This window comes from Petaurus breviceps, unplaced genomic scaffold (assembly GCF_028583685.1).
Source record: "Petaurus breviceps papuanus isolate PSGF00001 unplaced genomic scaffold, PetGlider_PUasm1.0 140, whole genome shotgun sequence".
NCBI classification, from domain to species: Eukaryota; Metazoa; Chordata; class Mammalia; order Diprotodontia; family Petauridae; genus Petaurus; species Petaurus breviceps.
In genome coordinates this window covers 52,727,355-52,739,112 of record NW_027185698.1, presented here as the reverse complement: position 1 = coordinate 52,739,112, position 11,758 = coordinate 52,727,355, and the positions used below count along the sequence as shown (strand labels likewise).

The window sequence follows — 11,758 nt, the reverse complement described above, 5'->3', positions numbered from 1 at the left end:
TTTTTCCTCTTTATTCTGCTATCTAAGACTTTATAAAAATATAAATTTGTTTTTCAAGTAATAGGTCATTTATCTAATAAGTCCAAAACAGAATTTGTTATCCTTTCCTCCCCCCACACCAAAAAAAAAAAAAAGCAAACCAAAACTGTCTCTTCTTATGAACTTCACCTGTTAATGTTGAAGGCACCACTATCCTCTCAGTAACCCAGGCTTGCAACTTTGGTGTCATCTTCAACTAACTATTCTCACCTGACATATCCAATCCATTATCACATCTTGTCATTTCTGCCTTCACATCTCAAGTCATCATCTTTCCACTTACATAGCCACCACCCTAAATTCAAGCCTGCTCCCTTGGATGACTGCAATAGCCTTCTATCTGGTCTCTTTGTCTAAAGTTTCTCCCCATTCCAATCTATCCTCCACTCAGATGCAAGTGATTTTCCAAAAGCACAGCTCTGACCACGTCAATGTCACTCCCTCCCCTACCTCAATAAACACCAGTGGCATCCTATTTCCTCCAAGATGAGACATGGTTTTCTAACATTTAAGGGAAGTTAGGTGGTGTAGTGGATAGAGAAGTAGGCCTGGAGTCAGGAAGACTTGAGTTCAAATTTAGCCTTAGACTAGCTGTGTGACTCGGGCAAGTCATTTAGCCCCGTTTGTCTCAGTTTCTTCATTTGTACAATGAACTGGAGAAGGAAATGGCAAATCATTCTAGTATTATGATATACAAAAAGTTCAAGAGACATAGTTTCTGGATAATTAATCATTTTATTAATTATGCTAGCAGATAATAAAAGGGGTCAATGGCACTCTCAAAATGCCAAAGTCTCCTCATGGAACCCACTCAAAGCTTATATGCCCTTGGAAGAGTAGGTGTTCCTGAGTGTGGCAATCAACTCTGATTGGTTAACGATGAGAATGAATATCATGAGGTGGATTTATTCTAATGAGGGGCTGGGGTAACTTGACTTGGATCACTCTTGCTCCCAGACCACCACTAGCCTTGGGCAATCTAGACAAAGGATCTATCCCCTACCCAACCCTGAGTAGAACATAATGATCTTTCCCACTTGGGTAGGGTCTGAACAAGTTGAAGAGAAAGTTAATCCATTCTCAATGTCTTTCAGATGCTGGCTTGATCTAGTAGAGAAAGAAGATATAGGAAGGGAAAAAAATCCTGAATCTCCCAAATAATTTGTCATTTAATAATCATTTCTCTCATTATCTTTGCCAAGAAAACCCCAAATGGGGTCACTAAGAATTGTAAATGACTGAACAAGTAGCACTTAAAGCTCTTAATGTGGCCCTTCCTACCTTTCTAATCTTCTTACACTTTTCACCCTCCACACTCTGTGATCAAGCCACACAGGCCCACTTGCTGTTTCTTGCACATTATACTCTTATCCACCTCCTGGGCTTTTGCATTGGTCATTTCCCATTCCTGGAATAACTCCTCCCCTCCTAACCTCAGCTTTCTGATTTTCCTGCTTTCCTTCAAAACCCACCTTCTATAGGAGGAGACCTTTCCTAAGTGTCCCCAAGCTGCTAATACCTTCCTTTCTGAGACTACCTCCCCTCTACTCTGTATAACTTATATGAACCTGATTATTTCTACATCTGCCTCATTACACTGTGAGGTCTTTGAGGGCAATGGCTTTTAAAAAAACAAAACAGGGCAGCTAGGTGGCACAGTGAGTAAAGCGCCGGCCCTGGAGTCAGGAGGACCCCAGTTTGGTTCTGGCCTGAGACACTTAACACCCACACAAAAATACTAGCCGTGTAAATTTGGGCAAGTTACTTAACCCCAATTGCCCTCCAAAAGGCAAAAAAAAAAAAAAAACAAACCAAACAAAAAACAACCCTGTGTGTGTGTGTGTGTGTGTGTGTGTGTGTGTGTGTGTGTGTGTGTATAGCATCATATAAGTCAATTTTCTAGTTTACCTCTTAAGGTGCCAAAACATTTTTTTCTAACTAATGTTGAAGAACACCTCATATATTAAACACTTTCCTTACTTATTAAATTATTCCAAACATAATTTAGCTATCTTTTATGCCTTGGGCATAAAAAATCAATTCTATATTATCTCATTTCTCATTATCCTGTTTTTCTGGGAAACAGCCAACAGGCTGGTGCTCCCAGTAGACCTGCTTTCTCCCCACCTCTCTTTCCATCTGCTCTCTTCCCTTCAAATTAGAGTTTACTGTCTACTGTCTCTTATCTGTAGGCCAGAAAACCAAATAACCATCTGTGGGTGTTGCATTGTGTTCATCATATCTTTGAGCTGTATCAGTGGAGGACACTCCAATAAAATTGGACACCAATAAAATCAAAGATACATAGGATCACCATAGAGTATGCTAAGCTAGGGTCAGAGACTAAAAGGCTCTCCCTTTAAACCCTACTGCAAGGCTTTAGAGCTAGAACTGTATAAGCACTTTTGAGGGTGCTTTATTTTCAAGGGAGGTATTGTAATAATGCTTCATATAGAATGATAATACTACCAATTCATAGATGTTGACTAAGAACAAAACCCAAAATGGAAGAAATTTAAGAAGGAGTTTATTAGATTGTCTAGCAGAGGGGACAGAGGAAATAGGTGACTATAGGGCATGCCCCCCAGAAGTCATATAGGTTTCAGACAAAAGAGCAAGGAAACAGTCATCTGGTTGAAACAAAAGTTTCCAAATAAGGCACACAGACTACTTTTCACATAGATTAACTAAAATGTATCCGAGGAAATTCTACACATCAATCTTTGTTTGGGTCTCTTGAAGTTTTCTGGGATTGGCCTGACCTGGAGTCCTAAATTAAGCATTAAACTAGTCTGGTCTCAAAACAATACAACTCTGGTTTCTTGTCATGGAAGGCTAGATTCCAACAATGCAACAATTAATAATTTCCCCCACAATTCAGTAATTAATAATTTCTCCCATATTACCAAAGAACACTTTTTATTATTTTCCCCAGGAATGGTAGAAGATTTATATCTATCCACTTATTTTTACATCCATTATATAAATATCCATTTATATCATTCACTCTATCCAAAGGTTTGGAAAAAAAAACATTAATATTTGTTGGTTCTCAAGTCTACCTAGTCCTTGATTTTTGCATTAAAAAAAATGCACATTGGTGATTCAATCAGCTTCATATAGTTTTCAACATTTAAGAAATATTAAAATGTATATATAGTTCATCCAATATTAAAAGAAAATCTCAGGTAAAAATTTGTGATGGAAATTAAAGTATATTTTGTATTCACATACTTATGGGAACATATTAAAAATCTCCTTTTCAGTTTCTATAGAAATATTAAGAAGTAAATGTTCTCACCTAGCTACATTTTGGGATTTCATGATACCTCCAAGTCAGTCACCTTCCCCAATCCAACTTCTTCCTTTTTGTTTATCTTTCCTCGTTAGATTGTAATCTCTCTGAGTGCAGGGTCTGTCTTTTTCTTTCCCTATTTGTATTCCCAGCACTTAGCATAGTTCTTGGCACAAAGCTGGAGTATAATAAATGTGGCTTAATTGGTTTAGCCTGAAAATATTTTTCAGACCTTTTTCCTGTTTCAAAAGTGTGTAGAAAGCCAAGGACAAAATGTCTTTCATAGAGAAATGGATTACGGGTGGAAACTAAATCTTGAATACTCTCTTTTGTTTTCATGACACTATTCTCTTTCCTTCTATCTGACAAGATATCCTTTCTATCCTTTACAAGATTTTCATCCAAATCATGCCTTTCAATATTGGGTGTTTCTAAGGGTGTTGTGGCTCTTCTTTTTTTCTCCCTCTGTAGCATTTCACTTTGTCTCATCAGCTCTCATGGATTCAATTACTGTCTCTATGCTGATAATCCTCAAATTTACCTATCCTGCCCTAACCTCTTTAACAACCTCCAGACTCACATCTCCAACTGCTTACTGGACATATCAAACAGGATGTCTAGTAGACATCTTAAATGTAGTGTGTACAAAATTGAATTACCTTTCCCCCAAAATTCTCCCCTCTTCCTAATTTCCCTATTAATGTTGAGGGTACCACTATCATCCCAATCACCTAGGCTAGCAACCAGATGTTGACTCCTCCCTCTCAACCCACCCATATCCAACTTGTTGCAAAGGCTTGTTGATTTTGCCTCTGCAACATCTTTAGAAGATACCTCCTTCCCTCCTCTGACACTGTCAACATCCTAGTCTAGGTTTTAATCACTTACTGTCTGGACTACTTCGCTAGCCTGCTGTCTGATCTCCTTGCTTCAAATATCTTCCTACTCCAGTCCATCCTCCACAAATCTGACCTTGTTACCACCCCTATCCTGCCCCCATTCAATAATCTCCAGTGGTTCTCTACTACCTCCAGAATGAAATATCTGATCCTCTGTTTGGCATTCAAAGCCTCTCATGACTTGGCTCTTTCCTTCCTTTCCAGTCTTCGTATAGATTACTGTCTTCCATATACTCTGTAAGCCAGTGGTGTCTGTTCCTTGAACAAGACAGTCCATCTACAATTCTGGGTGTTTTTACTGGCTGTCCCCCATGCCTGGAATTCTCTCTCTCATCATCTCCAGTTTCCTGCTCTCCCTTCATGTCCTTGCTACAATCTCCCCTTCTACAAGAAGCCTTTCCTACACATATTTAGCATTTAGTGATTGCTTGTTAATTGACTGACTGAACGGAGAACGTCCTAGTTTGTTAAAATTGATTTTATTTGTTGGCTTCTCCCTGATGCAATTGCCCTGCAATTGACCTAAGGGGAAGTACCCTCTTTCTAACTTAAAAATGATTATTAAAGTACTCCAGGGAAAGGAACCACTTCAATCCTTCAGGAAATGGTCTCCAAACATCAACTTAATCTTTTAATACTTTTCTCTTTTGTACAGCAACTTCTATTTAACAAGTATTTCTCAAGTTCCTGATATATGTTGGAACTGTGCCAGGTGTTGGGAAAACAAGAACAAAAATAAAATAATTCCTGCCCGTGAAGAGTTTACATTCTACTTGAAGAAAACAACATATTGTCAATCGAATAACTGGTGAAAGTTCCAGAAACAATTTTATTTAAGATATTAATAATCCCCAACCTTATATTAGCTTAATGAAAGAAAGAACTGAGTAGTTATTACATGACTATCCTACTTGTTGAAGTAGAATATTAACCCCAAAAATGTATTTTCTAAGGTAAAAATGCTTGGATATGTTAAATTAATATTAAATAATTTTTTTCTGGAATACCTAAAACAAAGAGTGGAATATTAATATTTTTTCAAGAGTTAACTTGCAATGATGATAAAGTTCTAACACAGAATGACATTTTGCTTGTTCATTCCTATAAATGTTACATCAAATTGCCTTGAGGTAGAGACAGGTCTAAAGGCATGGGGGAGGAGCCAGGGAAGACTGTGCCATTTTGGATATTTCTCTCTTTAAGTTAGAAACACTTAGATATTAAATTGAAGTTAAAATAAATAAAATTTCTTCTGGCAGACAAGACCAAAACAGTTATTTTTTTCCTTCAGATATACCAACAAAATTAATTTCATTGTTCTAAAGTGTATATCAAATATTTTTACATTTTTGGTTGTTAATTCAATTAAAGAAAAAATATGACTAAGCATAGAGCAGTAGCTGCTTATTAAATGCTTGACTTGAATGAAGTATTTTGCTAAATACCATAGTCAATAATTAGCAAAACATATTATTATTAAAAATTGCATAATTCTTGAATCAACTGTAGAAACTTAGTGCAAATCTAATAATTATAAAGTTATATAGGATCTTTTAAAAAATGACACACTTGGGGCAGCCAGGTAGCACAGCGAGTAAGAGCACCGGCTCCAGTGTTGAGAAGACTTGGAGATCGAATCCCGGGCTCAGACACTTAGCACCCACCCAGAAACACCTGGCCGTGTAACCTTGAGCAAGTTACTTAACCCCGATTGCTTAAAAAAAAAAAAATGACACACTTAGATTGTTAAACCTTACTTTTAAACTAAAAAATGACTTACCATTTTCAAAGTATTTCCCAAGTATTAATTTTGTGTATGTTACATTACATATTTAAAAATGAAACACACATTGCAAGCAAAGTGTCCAAATACTTTGCAGTGCCCCCAAAGTTAAAGTACAGCATAGATTTCACAGGAGGAAAAATGCACACCAGGGTATAATTTTTCTTTTTAATTTGTATTCAAATAATCAAAAAAGTACTAGTTAAAAAAGGGACTATGATGGCATGTACTTTATAAAAACTATGAGTAAAGCACTGTAAGGATTGGGTAGTCATAACGACAGAAAGAAACTCAAAACCACCTCCTTTGCCACCTCTTTTATAAAACTGTATACTTTAGTACCAGAAACTACAAAACTAAAATTCTTTTTAAAGTTTCAGTTGGTTTTGGAGACTATGAATTGATGATGCACTGCTCAGGAGTTTCTCAGTCACCAGATCTTCCTTCGATGAGGCTTTGATGACTTCAGACACACCTTTGTCTCCAAGGATGCAAGGTAAGCTTAAAAATACTTCATTGTTTATGTTATAATACCCCTGAAATGGAGAGATAAAGATTATATAGAAAACATATATAGCTCACAAAGAAAAGAAGTTAAAATCTTAAATGTGGGCTAGCTTTTTTCTTTTAAGTTAATTATTTAAGAAGATGAATTTTTCTCTTTTGTCTTTTTTCATTTATTTTCTGAATCTAAGATCTCGTTATCAGAAACAAGCAAAAAAATTACTGATGGTACTCAGTATGTAAGCCTCAATATTCACTATTTCTGATTCACAGCATCTTGGAGGTGGAAGGGACATTAGGAATCACTGAATTCCAATCTCTGCCTGATGGATGAATCCACTCTCTGACACTCCCAATAAGGGGTCATATAGTTTTTACTCTAATACCTCCAGAGGAAGAAAATTTACTATCATACCAAAAAAATCCATTTTATTTTTTGGACAGTTTGATATAGAGAGCTAGAATTTACCATGCTACTACTTATAGAATCATAGATTTAGAGTTGGAAAGGGCCTAGGGGTCATCATCATCATCCAACTCCCTCACTTGAAAGATAGGAAACTGAGACTTAGAAAGAATATGTGACATGGCCATGGTCGCAAAGCCAGGAAATGTCACCTTCTCCTTCTCAGGTTAAATACATTCCTATTTCTTCCAACCACTTTCCTATGACATGATTTTGAGTCTCTTTCACCAACTTCATCATCCTTCCAAGGACATAATACAATTTTCTGATGTCCTCTCTAAAATATAGCCCCCAGAACTAAACAGAATTCTAAAGGGAATCTGACACTAGCAAAGAAGGAAGAAGGAATATCACTTTCTTTGTTCTGGACATTAAAAATCTATTACTATAAGCTAAGATTTCATCTGTCTTTGGCTACCACATCATAATGTTAACTCATATTAAGTCTGTAGTCAACTAAAATTTATTGCTCTTTTCATGTAGAATGCTTTTAAAGAACATTTCCCCATAGTGTACTTATGTAATTTAAAAAACCTAAATATAGGACTTTGTAGTTATCCCTTGAGTTATTTCCTCTTGTTAAAATTCAGCATGATTCCAGCCTGTAGAAATCTTTTTAGAGTCTTATCATCTAACATATTAGCTACCTTTCCAAGATTCATATTAATAATGAACTGCAGAAGGATAAAAAAAAATAACCCTAAACTGTAGCTTAATCTTACATGCAGATAAGGCCGAGAACAAAGGTAATAAAAGTCTGATTTTTAAAAATTCAATAATTTGTAATTTTCAAATGCCTAATATAAAACAAATAGACTGAAAACAGAAACTCCCCAGCCAGCTATTTTATCCTATGACAATAGAGATATTTATGCAGATAAAAAACATCAAATTAGACTAATATCAAAAGAAAAACATAATGATACAAAGAGAATAAAGTTTACCTTTGCTAAAACTGATACAGAATGAACTTTCTTCTTATTGTTTATGATACTGTCAACTAGGTCAGACACGGAAAGACCCACAGACCAGGATCTTTGACCTTTTACTTTTAATATTTCCATGGCTCTAAGTTAGAAGGGAAAAAAAGGTCAGAAAAGATATACTTACTCTTACTTAGCTCTACATACTATACATAGTATAAGAACTTCTGTGGCACATGAATATGACTTCTTTAGGAACAATTTAGTGAGTTACCTAGAATCTGATGATTATTTAAGGTTTTCTTTAAAGGCAGTTGCCTATATTTCTGTTCCTTTTAAAAATTAAAACAAGATGATACATTCTTTGAAAATAAATCATTATGTAGCGGCGGCTAGGTGGCGCAGTGAATAGAGGGCAGGTCCTGGAACCAGGAGGACCTGAGTTCAAATATGACCTCAGACATAACACACACACACACACACACACACACGCCGTGTGACCCTGGGCATGTCACTTAACCCCAATTGTCCTCCAAAAATCCAAAAAAAAAAATCATTATGTAGACATTGCTTTCTTCAGTTAGAGCTGGGTTAGAAATTTTATCACTTAGATACTCTATTGAGTCTGTAATCCCTTCCATTTTGGATGTTTCCTTCAATGAGGTAGATTGCTGCTCATTTTGCTGCCCATCCATCTCTGTCTATCCTGTGAAACTCTTGTTTAGATCCCCCCATAAGCTCATCACAGGGGATCCTTATGTTACATTCTAAAAATATTTGATGACAGAATTAAAAAATTAAAGATCTAGGCAGTCATTTCAAATGGCATAGAGCACAGCAAGGAAGACTATTAATTTTCCTATGATAATTGTAACGGAAACTGTAAGGCCTGAACGAGGGACATTAAAAAAAAAAATCATGGGGTGGCTAGGTAGTGCAGTAAAGAGAGCACCAGCCATGGAGTCAGGAGGACCTGAGTTCAAATCTAACCTCAGACACTTGACACACTTACTAGCCGTGTGACTTTGGGTAAATCACTTAACCCCAACTGATCTCCAAAAAGCAACAAAACAAAACAAAGCAAAACAGAAATCATCCTGAAATCAAAATCATCAAGAGACAGTAAGGCATCATTGCCGTAGATGCCAATCTAAAATGTAAACAAATTAAACTAAATTGTATTGTAATCTACCCCAAGATGATATTGTTATAATAGGATAGTGACTTGTGAGACATTTTAAAAAGGCAAGCCAACGACAAAAAATTTGCTCTTGTTTACCCAGCACTGTCCAAGGGGTAGAGACTATGTGGCAGAATGAGAAGAAAAGTATTTGCTGTAATAGAGGAGGGATAACTCCCTATACTCTACCACAACCTGGAAGAAATAATGTCTCAAAATGATGATTCCCTTTGTTTTGATCCCAGGCTTACCAAACAATTTTTTGATTACTAATTTAGCTTTTCAGTTACCTTGACACCAGGAAGTGACTGAAAAAGTCCATCCACATCACAAATGAGTAAACTACCCCCAATCACTTAAACCAATGAAATCACAGGTGTAGTCTCCATCCCTAAATGCAAATCTACACTGAAATGGCCCCATATTTTCAGCATGTAACACAGATACAACTGGAATCTATACAAATACAATTATGAAAATTCTATAAGGGGTGGCTAGGTGGTGCAGTGAATAAAGCACTGGCCTTGGAGTCAGGAGAACCTGAGTTCAAATCCAGCCTCAGTCACTTAACACTTACTAGCCGTGTGACCTTGGGCAAGTCACTTAACCCTGCCTGCCCTGCCCTCTTCCCTCCAAAAAGCCAAAAAAAAAAATTTCTATAAGATATGTTCATTTCAATGAAAAATTGGTTGACTGGATCATTGAAAGTGGTTAGAATGCCTAAAAGAGGCCACTGGGCCATCATGTTTCTGACACTATATGAAGTTTATTTAAAATTCATTTTGTTACCTGTTGGACAGCTGCACCTGGAAGCTGGGAGCCACCGCTTCTTCCTGACTACCCCACATAGGTACTGGAAATTAAATAAATATATTTACATTTATTAGGTCAGTTTCTTTCTATGGTTAAGAAGAAAAAATTCTAAATAGAGACCCTTTGTGCTAAAGAAGTGCCTATACTGAACTTAGTAAAAATGTCTTTTTCCCCTTTCTTGCTACTATCACATTTTCATTTGAGGTTCTCACATATACTGTTGATGGCTTTAAAGTGAAAAAGACCCTTTATGTCAAATGGTTATCCTCAAATCCTCACCTCTCTCAACTAATTAGTTGCCAAACCTTACTGTTTCTACCTATCCATCATATCTGATCCTTTCTCTCTACTCACACAGCCACCACCTTAGCTCAGGCCTTCTTCACTTCTTGCAATGGCCTCCTAATCGGTCTCCCTGCTTCAAGTCTCTAATCCCTCCAGTTTATCCTCCATACTGCTGCAAAAGTAAATTTCTATGAGCACAGATCTGATCACGTCAATTCCCTTTCAATTAACTCCAGGAGCCCCCTATTGCCTCAACATCAATATAAAGCTCTCTATTCAGTTTTTTTTTAAACATCTCCTCATTCTACATTCTATTACTTCTCAGATGGATCAGAAGAAACAAATACAGGAGAGGAACAGTTCTGATCAGTTGCAGTAATGTATGCATGCATTAATGTATTGCATTTATGTAGTGAGAAAAGAAATAATACTATTAAAATGTACTTCCATTTCTAGTGCATCTGAGACACTGGATTTATGGGTAAATACAATGATGATGCAAGAGCAAACAGGTGAGAATTTAGAAGTCATTTAGCCTGATGTCAATAGGTCTTCTGAGGAATGGTTAACAGAATAAGCTCTGAGGAGATGTTAATGCAAGTGGATGGGACAGGCCAGCATTTAGACACTGATTTAATCCAGATGGGTAATTCATGATAGTCTTCATATCACCACATCCTGAGAATTTATCTCCACTATTTTCACAGGATTCACCATCTCTATCTATGCCTTGGCATAAATGGAACGTTTCCCATCAACACTGGATGGAGGTCAAGGTCACAAAGAATTGGCTGCCACTGGGATCTGGTCCTGCATTGGCTCGTACGAAAAATTCTAATCCCTGTGAATTTAAATTTTGCACAGATTTAATCTTCAAGCTGTTTTCCACAGAGATGTACAACTGATTGATCCTAATGAATCATCACTCTGGACCATGAAATCTTTGTTGTCCCAATAAAACTTGGTTTTGTTGAACTAACCATATCTTACAGGTCTTTGGAGTATGCTTCCAGGGTATATCCAGCTCAATAACCTCCACAATGGTCTCCAGAGGGATGTTAGGTGACTTCTAGGAGGTGGATGAGGGGTGTTGTTGCCATGCCAAAGCCCACATATTCCCTGTTTAATTTTTAAAACTCTTCAAATCTGGCTCCAAACTATCTTTTCTGCATCCTGACTCCCCCTCCCACATTCTATGATCCGGCCAAACTAGCTTTCTCTGTCCAGCACACACCACACTCCATGTTCCATCTTCATACCTTTGTATTGGCCATCCTACATGCCTGGAATGAACTCCCTCCTCACCTCTGCCTCAGTATGAATTCTTTTCTGATCCTGAAATCTCTAAGAGTTCTTCCAAAACTACTTTGTATTTAACTATTTTGATTTAGTCTATTTGTTTATTCTGCATATATTTACATATATACTTGTTGTCTAGGAAACTGAGAATCATGGTGGAAAAAAAGCTGAACTTTAGAGTCAGAAAGGTCTGACTTTGAATAGTGCCTAGAGAATTTACTAGCTGTGTTATGCTAGGCAAGTCATTTGTCTGTTTCTCATCTGTAAAATGG

General features: G+C 36.8%; 1 protein-coding gene across 4 annotated transcripts in view; it reads right to left on the bottom strand.

Annotated features, from left to right (window-relative positions):
* Positions 1-5,035: 5,035 nt before the first annotated feature.
* The window catches only part of UEVLD (UEV and lactate/malate dehyrogenase domains), a 69,695-nt gene continuing 62,972 nt past the window's right edge, over positions 5,036-11,758 (bottom strand). For all 4 annotated transcript variants that reach the window (XM_069072980.1, XM_069072972.1, XM_069072991.1 and 1 more), the window contains 3 exons: positions 9,879-9,942; positions 7,931-8,054; positions 5,036-6,552 (listed from right to left, as the gene is read on the bottom strand). In XM_069072980.1, the coding sequence (XP_068929081.1) occupies positions 6,385-6,552; positions 7,931-8,054; positions 9,879-9,942 (356 nt within the window). In that variant the 3' untranslated portion in view covers positions 5,036-6,384. The remainder of the gene's footprint in view (positions 6,553-7,930; positions 8,055-9,878; positions 9,943-11,758) is intronic.